This window comes from Phocoena phocoena, chromosome 6, assembly GCF_963924675.1.
Source record: "Phocoena phocoena chromosome 6, mPhoPho1.1, whole genome shotgun sequence".
In the NCBI taxonomy this organism is placed as follows: Eukaryota; Metazoa; Chordata; class Mammalia; order Artiodactyla; family Phocoenidae; genus Phocoena; species Phocoena phocoena.
The window spans coordinates 104,640,881-104,658,466 of NC_089224.1; the positions used below are offsets into that span (position 1 = coordinate 104,640,881).

General features: G+C 56.2%; 1 protein-coding gene across 2 annotated transcripts in view; it reads left to right on the forward strand.

Annotated features, from left to right (window-relative positions):
• NEK6 (NIMA related kinase 6) overlaps positions 1–17,586 on the forward strand; it is an 85,481-nt gene that overhangs the window by 38,169 nt on the left and 29,726 nt on the right. For both annotated transcript variants that reach the window (XM_065878449.1, XM_065878450.1), the window contains exons 2-4: positions 4,824–4,942; positions 14,612–14,752; positions 16,187–16,249. In XM_065878449.1, the coding sequence (XP_065734521.1) occupies positions 4,853–4,942; positions 14,612–14,752; positions 16,187–16,249 (294 nt within the window). In that variant the 5' untranslated portion in view covers positions 4,824–4,852. The remainder of the gene's footprint in view (positions 1–4,823; positions 4,943–14,611; positions 14,753–16,186; positions 16,250–17,586) is intronic.

The following is a 17,586-nucleotide window of genomic DNA, read 5'->3' on the forward strand; positions in this document are numbered from 1 at the left end:
CAATGCGGTAGACAGAATGATCTGGGGGTCCAGCAGCCCCAGCTCTATCTTTTACCAGCTGTGTGACCCTGGGCAAGTCCCTGCCCCTCTCTGAGCCCCAGTTCCCGTGTCTGTCACATGGAGACAATTCGTCCTCCACTGCCCAGGGATGGTCGGTGGTAATGACGCTGGTAACAGCTAAAGCCTCAGAGGGCCCTTCACATGTGCCAGGCTCTGTCCTGAGGAGTTTACATCTGTTAACACATTTAATTCTCAATGACCCTGAAAGGTAGATCTTACTGTTAGCCCCATTTTCCAGATGAGGAAACAGACACTGTGTGGTTAAAGGAAGCCGGGCCAGGATTTGAACCCAGGCAAGTCAGGCTCCCAAACAGACCCGCGGCCTTACCCTGCCACTCATCCTCAAACAGGCCCCGGGTGCCTGGTAGACGGGCACATGTGTGGAACCCAGGCTGGGAAGCACTCTGCCACCCCAGCACCCGCTCCCGGCAGAAGAAAGGCCCTCTTTGAGGTGGCAGCTCTGTGTGGCCTGGGGCTCCGGGTCTCACATTCCACGGATTTTTGGCCCCTGACTTGGGCTTGGCAGCCTAGGCCCCATTGTTCTGCAACTTGGCAGGAGCCGCAGGGCACAGGCAGCTCCCGGAGGTGCCCTGTGCACAGAGGGGCTTTTCCCGGGCTTTTCCCTGCTCTCCGGTCTCATCCCTCCGGATCCCTTTGGTCTTTCTGCATCTGAACCCCCTAAGAAGGAGTTTCTGGCAGGAATGTCCAGGGTAAAGGGGTTGGGCTTCTGTTGGGGTGTAGACAAACAGAATGCAAATCCTCTGAAATCCAACACCCTGGAGAGCCTCAAGAGGCCGTGGCTGTCTTGGACCCGGGAGGCGCGTTGGAATCAGAGCTGGGTTCAGATCTGCCCTCTGTATCCTACTCACAACACGACCTTGAGTCTCCCCTCTCTGAGCCTGATTCCCCATCTGTAAAATGGGTTTGTCAACAGCCCAGGCTAAGTGGAAGAGGTCTGGCCACTGGACGCCTCAGAGAACCTTCACTTCCTTCCTCCCTCCTCCTCCCTCTCTCCTCCCCCTTCCTTCCCCCTCTGCCTCCTTGCCCTTTATCTGGCCCTCTCTGGCACTGGGGGGCAGGGTGCGGGGGTGGGCTGTGACTTGCAGACTCCTTTCCTGGAGCAAAGGCCCTTCCTCCTCGCGGGGACATGAGGTATAGCCGCTTCTATTAGGTTCCGGGCAGAACTGCTCTTAGGCACAGCAGTTTACCCCAGGGGGTTGGCACACCAGGCGTGTGGACAGCACTGCTGCATCTGCTCGCTGCCATCCCGAAGGGAGAGGGCTCTGGGCCCCCTGTCGGGGGAATGGCTCCTCGTGGCCCACCGGCCCTGGGATCACCCCTACCCACTCAGCACTGACCTATTCTTGAGTGGAGGGGACTTGTTCCTTGGGGAGCCACTGGAAAGGAAGTGATGTATTGCTGGTAAGAGCCTGTGAGGGGTGCAGTGCAGGGGTTATGGGCAAAGGTGCCATCACAGGTTTGAGTCCTGGCTTCACCACCTGTGATCCGTGTGATCTGGGCAAATCTCTCCACCTCCCTGTGCCTCAGTTTCCTCATCTGTAAAGTGGAACAGTAACAGAAGCTGTCTCGTGGAGGTGGTGTTAGTGAGATGGTGGTGAGATGGGCTAACAGGTGAAATGTATAAAGAAAGGGCCCAGCATAATAAGGACACACAGTTGTTGGCTTACCATCATTATTACTATTATTTCTGATGAGGCCAGAGCCCCTTACTTTGCTCCTGGAGCTCTGTGTGAGGAGCAAGGTGAGCTCCTGAGAGCCTGCAGACCGCCTCTGGGTGCAGGTGCTAGATCGCCACGTGGGGAATGATATTCACAAATACCTCCTAGGTCTCTGCCCAGTGTGACTTGCCCAGGGTCCCAGCTGGGGAGTGACAGGGTGGAGATACAAACCCAGGCCCGCTGGCCCTAGGAGGCTGGGTGAGGCGGGACGTTGGAGCCCGAGATGGATGCACCGTGGTTTCCAGCCTGCGTGGTCTGTGAGCAGGTGGGCAGGTGAGCCAGTCACGTGTGGGCCTGGCCTTTGGGCCACACCTGGTGCCTTCTGAGATAAAGACAGAACCTTTTTGCTGAAGACAGCTCTCCTCCAGCCTTCCGCTGGAGGCCTCCCTAAGGGCAGAGGACGGTGAACATGTCACCCCCAGGGGTCTGGGGCTGCAGCCCGAAGCAGCTGCAGAGCCTGCAGGAGTCTCCGGTTTTATCTTAAAATTCATGCGCATTTTACATTTTGTTCCCTCTGTATCCGGTTTATTGCCGCACACATTTCCCTCCTGAGTAACAGCACTGCCTTGGGAAGCTGCTCGTGTTTATCTGTTTATCCTGGGGCTTTTCGTACCCAGGTCCTCACTGTGTCACCCGGGGGGTGTGCACTCCAGTGCGGAAGCTCGGGCGCAGATGGTGGGGAGGTGCTGTGGCCCCATCTGCATTGCAGGAAGCCACCTTGGTGGCCCATCTGGAGGAGGAGGGCTTGGCGGAAAGGGCACCAGGCACTGGTGGAGACCCAGGAGTCCAGGCGGAGGCGAGGCCTGGGCTGGGGCAGAGGTGGGAGTATGGGGCTGGGGAGAGGCCTCAGAAGTACAGGCACACCCCTTAATACCCTCCACATGACACCCGTTTGAGATAAGAGCAAAGAGACGACAGCACGAGATCTACCTCTTTATATGTACACATTAGGATGAAGCACATAAGATGCCGTGCGTGAGGAGCAAAACCGGCAACTGCACAGGCAGGACGCAGCACAGGCCGGGCTGGGTTTGACGGGTTGCTCTCAGCCACCAGGGCCTCCCTGCTAGGCTGAGGCGGGTGCCATCTGCAGACCGTGCCCCTGCTCCATGTGTCCTTGCTTTCTGCCATCTACTTTGTATGCTAGAGAGCAGTTTTACCCCAAAATGCTGAGATAAGGGGTGTGAGGGAGGAGCTGGGCCTGCCCTGAGGACACAGAGGAAGGATGGGTGCTGGACGCCAGTGTGCAGATTCTAGAGAGGCTTGGGGTGCCTTCAAGGGCAGAGGCGGGGAGACCGAAGGTCCAGCTCAGCAGGCAATTCAGGGCTTGGTGGCCAGACTCTGACAGGTGCCATAGACATCTCTAAGCCCGGGAGGGCTGGCCCATCAGCTACCAGAAAGAGCTACAGTGGGGAGGAAGGAAGTGTGATCTGTGACCAGATCTCAGTGGCACTGACCGTAACAGCCCCATTGGTGTGGGTTCCTTTCCCACTGCCCAGATCACCCGGTTCACGCAGCAGGACCTGCCAACCCACTGGACCAGGTGACGCCTATCAGCTTGGGCTTTGGCTGGTGGGGACGGCTGGGGGTGCAGGTGACCAGGTGACTTACAGGTGGCGAGAGGCAGAGTCCGTCTAGAAAGACGATGTCCTAGGTTGGGTTCTCCAGAAGCAGACCCTGAGACGAGACCGTATAGGGGAAACCACAAGGGAGTGGGGGAGGCAGACAAGCAGGGTGTGATCTCAGACCAAATCACTACCCCACTCGGGTCTCTGGAGTGACTTACCCCCAGAGCATCCGGACCGGAGGCAGGGGAACGGGCTTGCACACTCGCCCCCTGGGTCATTGATTCCTAGGGACTCCAGCGCTCCAGAGGGTATAGACGAAGCTGCTTTGATAGCCTGGCCAGCCCTTCGGGGTTCTGTTTGGGGAGGGTCAAGTGAGAGGTGCCCGTGGGAATGCCAGGGCGGGGTCTGGTGGAAGGAACAGCAGCCTGATTAGGGGGCCCTCACCACATGCCCGCCCTGCACCCCATGTCTTCCAGGCATCCTGGGGGAGCCCAGGCCTGGCCCTGGACACCGAGATTTAGGTGTTGTAGAAATGCTTATGGGTGAACGGAGGGCTTTCCTCCCGAGGAGGAACGCTTTCCCTCTTGCGTCCAGGAGCACCGCGAGCCATACAGCGTCTTCTGTGTGCCTGAGCCTGGGTCCTGCCCTGGAGGTGCTTGTCTGCTGGGGAGGCCAGCAGAGGCTGCCTGTGACACCAGCAGTGGAAGCGATCTTGGGAGTGGTACTGAGATGGCCTTTAGCTCAGGCCTGGGCACATGGTGGGCAATTGATCAGGACAGCTACTGCGGTTACTATGGCCGCTGGTGAGTGGCATCCTTGACTCTCCTGGGGGCCTTTGATGTGGCAGCCCAAGCCCTGGAGGTTGAGGGGGCTGTTCCCTGTGCAGAGGGCTCTGCCCCTGCCTGGAGGTTTGTGCAGGACTTGAGTAGGACCCATGGCCTCGGCCTTCCCAGTGTCGGGTGCACCAGGTCCCAGCACCTGGTGGGTGTCCTTCCTGCAGCTGCTACTTGCAGTCTGACTCAAGGTCTCTCTCTTCTGGCCACTAGGCTGCCAGCCTGGGTTTGTATGGGGGTGAGGCACGGAGGACAGTAACGGGGCAAGAACAGGCTTTGGAGTCCGGCACGCGTGGCATTGAATCTGGCGCCTCCCTTGCTGGATGGTGGGGGCACCTTTAGACTTTTCCCTGCACAGAATCTGTGTTCCCCTCTATCCAACGGGGATAGCCCTAGCAACCTAGTCGGGCCAGCGTGATGGAGGGAGGTGTGTCCCATGGGCCGTCGAGCTAGTTCTGCCACTTCCAAGCCGCAAAACCAAGGACAAGTTACCTAGCAGCTTGGCAGCTCAGCCTGAGCATCTGTAAAATGGGACGAGTGAAATTACTTCCTCGATCCGAGGGCCGTCGAGAAGAGAAAGTGCACAGGCCTGTGTGTAAGAAAGCCCTTCTTTTCTGTTGCAGCCCGTGTCCTCGTGAGGCTGGCATGCAGGATGGCAGGACAGCCTAGCCACCTGCCCCATGGAGGGAGCCCAAGCAACCTCTGCCACAGCCCGGGGCCCGCGCACCCTCCCGACCCACAGGTAAGCCCTCCTCCTTCACCTGCAGTGCACTGGAGAGTCTTGGAGGAACACAGATCCCTGAGGCTGCTTTGTCCCGGCCACAGAAGGATGCCCCTTGGCAGCCCCCAGGCACCTTGAATGCTTCTAGTGATGGGAGCAGAGTCACTACCTAACCATTCTGCCCTCCATCCCAGTCAGCCACACTCACAGATGCCTCGCTGTTCCACACTCTGGGCTGGGATGCCAGGCCCTGGTCCTGTCCCTGGGGTTTCCGTGTGAATGGAACAGCTTTATCTCGGAGGGGTCAGCACTGCTTAGAAGGACAGACATAGAGGGAGTCGTGGAGGCCCCAAGGAGAGTGAGGGGCGCAGGCGAGCGGACGGGGTGCGCTTCCTGGCTCTGAGCTGGTCTGCCTCCTTTCTGGGCCTCTTTAGCCTCTTTGTCTAGGACCCGCAGAGCTTCGGGGACGCTGCTTTCCTTACACTGGCCCCACCCTCTCAGCCAGGCAGCCTTTGGCAGCTTTTCGGAAAGTGGCTTCTGGGGTTGTGAGCTGCTCGCACACCCCATGCCTTTGCGCATGCCATTCCCTGGGCCTGGGGTGCCCCCCTCGACATCTCCAGGCCTCAGTCCAAATGCCGCTGCTTCTGGGGAGCCTTCTTGTTCCACGGCACTCCCGTCTGCGCTGTCTCCACACCTGCGCACAGGCACTAGGTCATGGCCGTGATCGCATCCGCTGGGGCACTGGCGCCTGGGTCTGCCTCCCTTCCTGGACAGAAGCCTCTGGGGTGGGGCTTCGCCTGCCAAGTTCATGAACTGCAGATCCATGGAGTGCACCACCCAGGACACCGCCGTGTGTGAACAGACCCAGGTCTGCTCTTAGGGAGCACACAGCCTCACAGGAGAGAAAGACAAGAAAGAAAGCAGAAGAAACTGGGGGTCAGTGGAACTCCAGCAAGGAACGTGGTCTGAACTAGGGGACCAGAGAGGCCTCCTACAGGAAGTGGCTTGCAAAGAACTAGAGGGGACAGAGAGCTTGGCTGGGCAGATTGGCGAGGGCCAGGTGCTGTAGCATCCTGTGGGCAGCCTGGAATGATGAAAAGTAATTGTCCAGAGTTGGCTTGTGTCCCAGGCCTGTGAGACCTAAGTCAGGAGGAAACTCAGAGTCAGCCACCTTCCTGAGCCATGGAAGGATTGTCACAGCTTCTAACTGCCTAGTCCTGTTGGAGGACTTCAGGTGGACTGGTGTTTGACCTGCTTGGGCAGGGTTGCCATGTACAGTTGTATAGGTTCTACACTGCCCAAAGGTGCCTGGCCAAGGAGGCAGGTGGGTCTGAAATCCTCCTCCTGCGCCTGAGCTGTCATCAAACGGTGCTTCCTGGTGTGGCACTGCATGAGCCCAAGGGAAGGGGCGCATCTAGAGATTCACACAGAGGTGACACGTTCAGTAGGAGAAGCTGTGTATGTGCGTGCACACACGCACGGGGGGTCCAAAGGCATCTATGCTCCCCATTCCAGTTACTGGCTGGGATGCAGGGGCCCATTTCCTAGGTGGAATTTGGGGAGAAAGCTGGGAAGCCCATAGACACTGCTGGTCCAGGGTCCACCAGAACACCTCCCCGATGGCTGGGGGCAGCGGGGCTTCCTCGGGTAATGTAGCAATTTGTCATATTAAGTCATTCACTAACAATTGAGTCCCCCTTGATTAATCTCCCAGAATTAGCCAGTTGCATTGTGAGCAATTAGGGTTAATTACAGCCTCATTTGGCATAGCAGAGAGTCCCATAATTATGTCACAAACAAGGCGAGGAGGTGGTGGGCTGCCGTGGCAGTGGCATCTTCTGGGTGTCTCCTCGCACATGTTGGAGTGGGTAATGACATAGTTAAGTGTAATTAGATACGATTACTCAGCGTTGGCTAGCGGCTGGTGGGAAAGATGCCCCTGGTTCGCCAGCATCTGGCCGGGTCTGCAGAACTGGGGCACAGCCACATTGACGCTGGGGCTGCTGCAGGTCAGGGCTGGAATGAAAACAGTCAGGCGCTTTCTCTCTCCTCGTCTCATAGAGCACTGGTATTTAAACACTGTCTGGGGAGAGATCACGGCTGGAATCTTGCCTGTTTTCAGGACATAGAAACACCTCAAAGTGACGACACAGGCATTTTCCTTTACGGCAGGAGGCACTGCTGTTTCCCTGAAATCACCCTGAGAGAAAAGAGCTGGGCTGCATGATGGCAAAATGCTGTGCTCTGGACCAGGCTGGGTTTGGTTCCCAATTCCATCCCTCACCAGCCAGGTGACAATGGGTAAATACCTCTCTGAGCCTCAATTTCCTCTTCTGTAAAATGGGGCCATGAAGAAAGTGAGATGGTATATTTTAAACACCCAACATGGTACCTAGCATTGTTGGGGTTAAGGAAATGGTATGTCATTGATCTTATTCTTATATTTGAAAAATCATTTTGGTTTTCACAGCTAAAGAGCCCAGGGCTGGAAATACCCCAGTGTAGAAAGAACAATTTAGCGAATACTCAAACTCTGGCTTTTGTGAACCTTCTGTGTCCAAGGCTAGTGGTTTGTTCATTTCAAGGAACTTTCTAGCTCTGGGTGCTGTCAGCCTATGAAAATATGTTTGCTGAACTGGGTTGAATCATATGTGAAATTCATATATATTTGGGAAAGCTGAACATGCTTGCTTTTATTGAGGTTTCTAATGAATGAATGAGTGGAGTTGAGAAGAAGAGCTTAAAACGCCCCCATGGTTTTACCAATTTGCTTCAGAGCATTTTTCATCAGGAAAGAAACACAGGGCTCAGCTGACCCACTAAGAAACACATGAATTTCCAAGAAGGAGAAAGGTGTTCTTGTCTGAGAAATCCCTGGCTAATGTGTCTTCCATCTGGAAAGTCTTTGCAAACCTGCTTGGGACGTGCCAAGTTCAGTTATATTCGGCACTGTTCAGAGACAGAGGAATGTACATAACTTTGCAGGGGATGGGGACAGCTGTCATTAGTTCTGCATTGCACCAAAATCTTTATGAAAATCTTCCCAAAACAATGATGATAGATAAGATTTAATGACCAAATATTAACGGCCATTAAAATTCAAGAAGTGTTTGCTAAGTGTTGTAAATTCAGCAAGTGCTTGTCTCATTTCTGCCTTGGCTCTGCGGGCGAGCCCTACACATAAGTAAATAAAGATGATGCAGAGGTGAGGCTCCCAGGGAGGGATGGACCGATGCAGGGGGAGCCCAGAGAATGGGGTGGCTTGTTCTGCCCGGGGCATCAGGGTCGACAAGGAAAGCTCTCTCTAGAAAGAAGATGACACGTGGGCTGACAATGAGCAGGAGTTTGGGGCAAAACACGGAGAGGAGGATGTTCCAGGAAGAGGAAAGAGCCAGACCTGAAGGTGCAGGACCAGTCAGGCTGGATAAGGATTTAAATACTTGTGCTTAGAAAAGGTAACAGCTGGTGTTTATGAAAAGCCTGGAATCCACATTGTCATTTGGAATTGAATCTGTAGCAAATGGGGAGCCCATTTGGGGTTTAAATCGACAAGGGGCTTGGGTTTTAGGTCACTGGTAGCTGGGGCCCGAGGCACAAGTTAGGTGAAAATAGGAGGTCACATGACGCTTTGGCCTTAAATGGGCCCGACACAGGGAGGGAAGACGCCAGAGACTTCCAGGGGGAAAATCCAACTGCCCTTGGTAACTGAAGGGATTCGGGAGAGGGAGGTAGAGGACGTGGCCAGCCTGCTGGCATGGGGGCCGACGCTCTTTATGGTTTGTTTCCCTTCAAGTCTTTGTTAGTGGTTGGAGCTGGTTCCAGATTCTCTCGTCCGTATGTTTAAGCTCAGCTTTCTCTGAGCTGGGTTAGTGAGGCTTGTCCTGGGGGAGGCACCACAACTGAGGTGACCTTAGGTTTTGTCATCAGGCGTCTCCCATGTTCCGGCGTCTTGCTCGCTGCTCCCATGAGCTGATGGCACAAAGCTGAGTGTAGACAGACTTCCAAGCTGAGACAGTCACAGTGGTGGCTGTACCTGCGTTACGATGCCTGGCAGTTACCTCATTTCGTCCTCCTACCAGCTCAAGAGAAGGAGACCTTATTCAGAGCTCCATTTTGCAGGGGAGGAAACCAAGATGAGTGGTAACTTGTCCTTTTCGCTGTTGAGGGGCAGAGCCCAGAGCCAGGGGTGGATCCAGGCCCTGTGGCCCCGCAGAGCATTTTCTTGCCACGAGGGCTGCAGGAGGGGAGACTGGCTTCGGGGACAGAATTAGCCAGATCGTGAAGAGCTGAGTGGGGCTGGCCTCGTAAAGAGTCTGACAATATGGACTCTTTGTAAATCGCACCCTTGTTTCGTGCCACACAGATTTAAAGCACATTGCTCTACACGCATGTACCGCATCCATGAGAAGTTCCCTGCACACGATGTCAGATGTCTTTAAAGGTGAAACTCGTTTACAGGAAATGTCATTCTGATGAAGCGTGCTTTTTAAAATCATAGAAGCGGTTGCCTTAAAATTAATGATGCATTGCAAATATCAGGGAAAAAAGACCCATCCAGTGTAAAAATGATTAAAATTCAGGTCAGAAGTCTGACTTAGTCAGGCTAAATTTTTTAATGAGATTTCAGAAAATTAATTGGGCGAATGCATTTTTATTCTTTTAACATGTAATTTTATGCTCCTGTTTTAAAAAAAAAAAGGATTTGTCGATGGCTGAGGCTTATTGTGGTTCAAACATTTTAAACTCAAATTAGCGCAGGGTGGGGAGCATTTGTGGCCTAATTTGATCTGACTTGGGGAAGAGAGCTGGGTCTCTCCGAGCTTTCTGGGGTGGTCCAAGACACTCCCTCCCCCTGCTGTATATCTGGTTGTGTCCTCCATTTCTTGGGAGGGTGCGATTGGGACTGCAGGTGACTCAGGACCTCGGCCGCGTCATCGACTCCTGATCCCACCAAATTCCTCCTGCTGCCCAGGGAGTTGCTCCCAGAGGCTCCTCCTCTCTGAGATCGTGAGTCCTCCCCAGGCCTACCGCCACCTCCTCCCTGCCCCTCCACCCATCTCTTCTACCTTTTCGGGAGAACTAAGGGGCTCCCACCCTGGGGAAGGGGGATGAGTAGGTCAGAAATGGCCTCTGGTGCCCACAGCACAGCCTAGAAAGGGAGGCGAGCCTGTTGTCTAGCACAGGCCCTGGGTGAGTGGCACAAGGTCAGTAAAGTCAGAAGCTGCAGGTACATTCACCTCACCACTTTCCTGTAGCCAGAGGATGTTGGGTAAATGACCTCTCTGAGCCTCAGTTTCCTCATATGTGAAATGGGGCTGGGGAGACCTAAGTGAGATGGTGTACTTTAAACATCCAGCATGGTACCCAGCATCAGGGGTGTTAAGGAAATGGGATGTCGTTGATCTTATTCTTGTATTTTAAAATTCATTTCAGGGAATTCCCTGGTGGTCCAGTGGCTGGGACCCCACGCTTTCACTGCTGTGGCCTGGGTTCGATATCTGGTCAGGGAACTAAGATCCCACAGGCCACACGGCGCAGCCAAAAAAAAAAAAAAGAAGAAGAAGAAGAAGAAGAAACATTCATTTTAGTTTTTATAGCTAAAGAGCCTGGGGCTAGAAATATGCCCGGCGCAGACCCTTGGTGGGGTGTGGACGGGGGTGATGATAATGACAGCTGACAACTCCCTGTGCTTGGGTCCCTGGGCCAGGCTCCCGCCAGGCCAGGCACACCCTGCCTCAGCTCACCCCCAGCCCCTGGGAAATAGGTGCTGCCATCCTCCAGACGTTCTACAATGCCAACCCAATAGTAATAATAACAAGAAACACGCGGCATTTCCTAAGTGCTGGGCCCTCTTCTAAGTGTTCACTCATTAACTTATTTAACCGCCAACAGCCCTCTGCAGGGCGCGCTGATTATCTCAGTTGCGCAGATGAGGAAACCGAGGCCCAGAGGGCTCACCGGGAAGTGGCAGAGCCAGGACTTGAACCCAGGCCTCCAGGCCCCAGCGTTAGTGTCTCAACCAACAGAGCCAGAGTGGCGGTCACCTCTCTGCCAACCTGGGCCCAGGGATTGTGTTTTTTTCCCCCGGGAGGCAGCATGGGGTCCCAGACGTAACAGGGAACAGTAAGCGTTGCATGAGCCATTTGCAGAAAGGCCATCAGGAGGATGTGTTGGAGCCGCCATCATGGGAGTTGTTCGGGGTCAGCCCCGTGTTTGCCCAGCAGTTTAGAGCTCCCCAGACCCTCTTGTCCTGGAATCCTCCGGGAAATCCTGGGCTGGTGTTTCTAACGTCCCCCATCATGGGTGACCCCTCTCTGATGCAGGAACAAGAGTGGAACTTGCCAGGGCCCACCCAGGAGGTGGGTGGCAGCAGGGAGAGGCCTGGCCTTTGGGGGCAAGAGCTCAGTTCAGCTTTTCTCCGAACCCCTGAGTTAAATCGGGGTCAGGACTCTGCTGGCTCAGGCAGCTGCGCCCAGGAGCCCCGTGTCCCGTGGTGACCCCCACCTGAGCAGAGGCCCCTCTGGGGACAGGGCCCGGTCCTAACCCCTGTAAGGGCAGCAGAGGCCCCTGAGCCCCCTCACCGCTGTGCTGCTGCCCGGGTAACCTGCCCCCTCCTCAGAGCTTTCCTCTAATTAGGTCGAATGGGCTGTGACAGGAAATGCAAATCTGGGTCATCGCATATGCAGATGTGCAGGGGAGTCTCAGCGATGGTGGCTGGGAAGTCGCCCGCATCCTCTGGGAGCTTCCAGTGGCTGTGGAGCTGGGCCACGTGGCCTCTGGGGAACATCCTTGGGGTGGGTGGAGAGCACTGGGGACTGACCACTCGCCACGGAGGGAAGCAGCCCCACGTTGGCAGAGCCAGGATCCTTAGTGAGCACATCCCCCAGACTCTTCACTGCCCCACGTCACCTGGCAGCGCAGCTGGGTCTCTATCGTCAGGGAGTTCAAGTCCCAGCTCCCCACTGCCTGTGCCTCAGTGTCCTTATTCATAAAGTGGGATTAATAAGTCTTGTTTGGGATTCCCTGGTGGCGCAGCGGTTGGGAGTCCACCTGCCGATGCAGGGGACGCGGGTTCGTACCCCGGTCCGGGAAGATCCCGCATGCTCCGGAGCGGCTGGGCCCGTGAGCCATGGCCGCTGAGCCTGCGCGTCCGGAGCCTGTGCTCCACAACGGGAGAGGCCACAACAGTGAGAGGCCCGCGTACCACAAAAAAAAAAAAAGTCTTGTTTTACAAGGCCGTTAGGAGACTTTAGTCCTGAGACCTGTCTAAGCATCTAGTACAGCAACAGACGCATAGTAGGTGCCTAATACATGAAAGCTTGTCGTCGTTATTTTCATGACCATGTGTGATCCCTCCAAGTGCCAAGAAAGCTACCTTTTTCTAGGGTGTGTGATTTCAGCTGTGCCCATAGAAGTGACAGTGGCTGGGTCACAGAGTCCCTTCTGCACCAGGCTGTTTCGGGTGCATTTCGTTGTGTCATTAGACAAACATGCCCTGAGCACTTGCCTCGAGTGGGTCAGAGCCTTAGTTCAAGGGGCAGAAAGGGGACTAACACAGGGGCCCACTTGGTGAGGCCCATGGTGGGGGGATGGGTGGCACCCAGGTGGCTGAAGCAGGAAGTGTAGGCCTGGCTAGTCACAGGGTCTCAGAGGAAACGCAGAAGTGGCATCTGAGTTGGGAGGCCACACAGCACAGGGTGAAGGGTATAGGTGAAGGGTGAAGGCTCTGGAGTACCCAACCCCGGGTTCAAATCCCCGCCGTTACTCGTGGTGGGGTCTGGAGCCTCCCCTCCGAGCCTCCGCTCGGTTTCCTTGAAATGGAGATTGCGATGATGTCTGCTCACAGGGTCCTGGGAAGCATTCTGCACGGCGCCTGGCATGTAGTCCGTGCTCAGTAAATGCATGCTTGCTCGTCTGAGGTGGACACGCAGTGTATAGGTAGGTCAGTTGCTGTGACTAAAGAAGGTACCTGACAGAGACCAGCAGGTGCTGGTGAGAGCGTCATCTTCTTCCTCCGCCAGCCCTCCCTCCCGCTCGGGTCCCCGGGTGGAGCATCTTCAAATCTCTGGAGTCCTGGAGACTTCAGAGTCGGGGTGGGCCCAGCTGTCATCTTGCTGAGGGAAGGAGGCAGCAGAATTGCAGGCTGCGAGGCTGAGTTCCATTTCTCACTCCTGGCAAGAGGGTGCCCGTTAGGGTCTCCTTGGCCCACGGCTGAGCCTCAACCGGTGCAGAGGCGGTGGGTAGTTGCTCGGGGCCCCCCTGGCTTCCTCACTCCTGCCCTGCCCACGCCTGCCAGTAACATGACTGCAACCACTAAGCACCTACTATGTGCAGGGCTCAGCGATCTCACGGGACCCTCACGGCCACCCTACTTCTCCCTTATAGACGAGGAGACCGAGGCACAGGGTGGCTTGTGTAACCGCCAAGGTCACCAGCCAGCGACCCAGGCTGATTGGCTCCACTGTCAGGGTTCCCAAGGCTCTTCCAGGGCCTACTGGTCTATCGTTGGCATTCCTAGTAGGGAGAATTCCAGAACACGGCCCAGGGAAGTACTTGGTCTTCCACACTCTCAGATGGTCCGGCCCAAGTCTGGAAGAGACATTTTTCACTTCAGGAAATTCAGCGGCTTATTCTTGCTGCGGTGGGGCTTTCAGGGTTCCTTGCCCCACCCCTGCTCCCCAGACTGAATCCTGCACACATTTCTGCACACCTACTATATGGAAGTCATCTGGCAACAACAGAGAGCCTTTCTTCATGCCACCATCCAGCCGGGGAGGGTCCCCAGTGTCAGCGATCCCCCGCCTGAGAGTAGCAGGAGGGAGGGCACCTCCCGCCAGGCTGACGTGGGGCATTCTCTCCCCACCTTCCCCTCCCAGGGCCCAGCGTTGGCGCCCCCTCCTCTCCTTTTCCCGAGAGTACCTTTGCATGTATGTTTGTGTGTGTGTCGGCGGAGGGGGGGGAGGTACCTGGCCACTGCTGCCTCACCTGTTGGCTCCATCCCTGGGCAGGTCCTACAGCTTAATCATGGCTTTCAATGCTGGCCCCTAGAGTGTCATCACGAAGTCTCCAGATTCTTCACGTTGCCATAAAGGAGGCAGTGTATCCAAAAAATGGGCTCAGAGCGTCAGGCTGCAAGTTTAACCTTCGTGTTCTCGTCTCTGTGATGGGACTGGCTACCCCGGGAAGGGAAGTTGCCGCTTTTAGGATGACTTGCAGGGTTAGGGTTGAGGTTGCACGTGGAGGGCCCACAGGGCCTCCCCGTGGTTGTGTGACTTCGGTGAGTTGCTTCCTTAGACATTTATTGCACCTACTCTGCTGCCAGTCTCCACCGGGACAGAAAGGATTCAGGAGTGACAAAGGCAGGCAAGGCGCTGGCCCACAGAGCCAGCCTTCAGGGGGCGGAGACAGAAATGAGCAAAGGAAAAAGTGATCACATACTGAGGGCTGGTGATAAATGCTGTGGAAGAGATCACATCTGCAGAGTGGGGTCCTTGGCATCAAATGGAGCTGGTGTGGAGAGCGCCAGGGGGCGAGGGGGGCTCTGATAGTGGGGTTGGCAACCAGGGTCCCTCCTTCACCTTGTAGGGGCACTGCTGGGGCTCAGGAAGGGGCAGCAGCCCCCCGCCCCCACGGCTCCTGCCCTCCGCTCTGCCTGGCTGGTCACCGATGCCCTCTGTCCCTCCCCTCCAGAGGCACCCGAACGCCCTGTCTTTTCGCTGCTCGCTGGCTGACTTCCAGATTGAGAAGAAGATCGGCCGGGGGCAGTTCAGCGAGGTGTACAAGGCCACCTGCCTGCTGGACAGGAAGACAGTGGCTCTGAAGAAGGTGCAGGTGAGCCAACAGCCCCACGGGGTCAAGACCACATGGCAGGAGTGGCTTGTGTCCGAACATTGTAGCTCTGGTCTAGTCCCATCTCTGCCCTTCCCTCTCTCCCTCCCTGTCTCCCTCCCTCTCTCCCTCCCTCTCTCCCTCCCTTCCCCTCCCCCTCCCCCTTCCTCTGTAAATGAGGGAAACTACGCATCTCACTCGCGGGGCTGTGGGAGAATCAGGGCGACTTGTCTCTGTGGAAGCTCACTGTAAGCCATAAAGGAAAGCAATGAGCATGTGCTGAGCACCTGCTGTATACTGGATCATGCTGGAGCTCTCGGAACTTTGACAGCACCCCTGTGGGTAGGGATTATCATCCTCCCAGAGGTGGAAAACTGCAGACACGCGGATAACTCACCAGGGCTGGAGGGAGCTGAGACTCAGATCTGCGGCCACTGACGCTTGTGGTCAGCTCTGGGCTTGAGTGCCCCGCCCAACCTCTGAGTCCCTCCTGAACGGAGGAGTGGGGTCGGACAGATGGGCTTTAGGCAGCAAAGCCCAGGCAGGAGGCGTTTCCATGAGAGCCACTGGGCCCGTCAGAACGCTGCTTTGCTGCAGGAACGGTCCTGAATCCTCCAGCAGAGCTTCCAGGGCCCCTCTGTTTGCTCATTTACCTTCAAGAGTGAGATTAGCAGCCTGGGCAGAGGAAGCCCAGGAGAGAGAAGGTAGCTGAGACACAGTCACGAGGTGGGGAGACAAGACGAAGACCTCCTGCCTGGAGCCGGCCAGCGTGATTGCCTCCTTGTTGATCTGTGAGCTGTACGTGAGGCCTCTGGTGGCCGGAGGAGAGACGGGCTCCTCGGTTCAGAAAAGGCCTGTGTTCTGCTCTTTGTCTGCCAAGGAAGGGCTTACCTGGGTTCTCTTGGTGTTGGTTTTTAGTGCCAGGATGGGTTCTGTGGTGGGGCTGCTGCAGTGTCGCCCTCCTGTTTGTTCCTGTGAGTTAGAAGATGCTGGGAGGACCCACACAGTGAACACTAGGGGGGCTGGGGGTCAGGGGGTGCATGCTGTACCCCCTCTTCTTACTCGGTCCACATGACGGTCCTGTGAGGTCAGGCTGTTGGCCCCATTTACAGACGTGAAGACTGAGGCCCCAAGCATGTTTCCTGCCACTCACCAGTGCACGACCTCAGCAAGTCACTGGACTTCTCTGGACCTCAGTCTCCTCCTCTGTGAGTCGGCAACAGTAACTCCTGCCTCACGGGAGTTGCCCTGATGATTTGGTGGAAATTGGTCAGCACAGTACCTGGCACGTGGTGGGCACCCAGTAATACGAACTGTTGTCCTTACAGGGTTCCCTCGGCGAGGAGGTGGGAGAACCCGGACTGGGGTCCTGGGCCTCGTGCCCCCTCTGGGGGTGCTGGGTTTTAACCACTCTTTCTCTGTTTCCTCTCACCCAAGATATTTGAGATGATGGACGCCAAGGCCCGGCAGGACTGTGTCAAGGAGATCGGCCTCCTGAAGGTGAGTGCCCTGGGCTGAGCGGGGGTCCCTCACTTCCTTGGGCCAGTCTGGGCCGCATCATGTCCATCACAGCCCTCAGCCCGTTAGATTCAGAAACAACATACCTGCGGGGGACAGCAGCTTGTTTGCTTTCTTGTGGCCTAGCAGGGACCCCGCCTCACCTCTGCCCAGTCCTCATGCCGCCCCCGGACTGGCTGTCCTTGTCCCACGTGGATCCTGGATGTGGCGGCCCGTGGACCAGGCTACTGGGGAAGGAGCAAGGGTGGGCGTTGGGTTGAACTTCAGTTTGTCTGTCTCTGTCTCCCTCTCTGTCTCATCCTGTCTTTCCTCTCAGTCTCGTATTCTTGTATTTCCACGTGGTGACACGCACATCTGAAAGTTCAGCCGCAGTGCGTTCTCTTTTCTTCTCTCCCATCCTCTTACTCCCACCAGGAGATGCTCTGTTGGGAAGACTCAGCAAAGCCAGCCTGGGGCACTGGGTAGAGTGAACAGCCAAGCACATGGCCCTGGGTTCTGGCTGCTGGAGGGCCCCAGGGCCCCTGAGTCGTCAGCCTGTTGGGCTCTTGCTAGGTCTCCCACAGGGAGGAGGCACAGTTGGAGATGGGTCTCCCCAGGGGGTAGCTGGTATGCCCGCTCCTCTGTGGGCGGAAGTCCTTGGTTCAGCCAGAGCTGGGCTGACTGGACAGGGTCGTGTGAAGGACAGACGTGCAGGGGCCCATCTAAGGCGACGGATGGTGGTGGTGTCTGTAGTCGTTCCTTTCCCCCTCCCCGCTGGCTTCCCCACTGGCCTCCTGAGAGTCAGAGATGACAGAACTTTCTGGACTAGACCAAGCCTGGTCTAAGGGCTGCTCTCTCCTGGGGATCCCGCCCTACTCCCCAGGCTTAAGGTTCAGTGTGGAAGGAGGGGGGCAGATTGTAGTGGCCTTGAATGCCACACTCAGGATGTGAGACTTGAACATGGGAACAAGAGGGGGGGCCCTGTAGTGGCTGTAGTGGCCAGATGGGAGTTGTGAGCACTCGCTGGGGTGGCCCCTGGCCACGATGGGTCCTGGGGGCAAGGCTGGAGGCGGGAGGCTTGTAGCTATCACAGGTCCAAAAATACCCTTCAGATAACATTTTTAAAGTTTTACGAAATGGTCAAATTCGGGACCTGCTTGTGATGCTGGGAACTGATTACCCAGCCCTGCGGAACAGCTGTCATGATCCCCCTCCCCTGTCTTCCCACTTGTGGCCAAGAACATGTGTACTACTCACACGGGTGAGGAGCTGTATGCGCGCGCACACTGAGCCAGGCTGTTCGGTTCCTGGGCGCAGAAGTGTGTGACCACAGCCCCTTC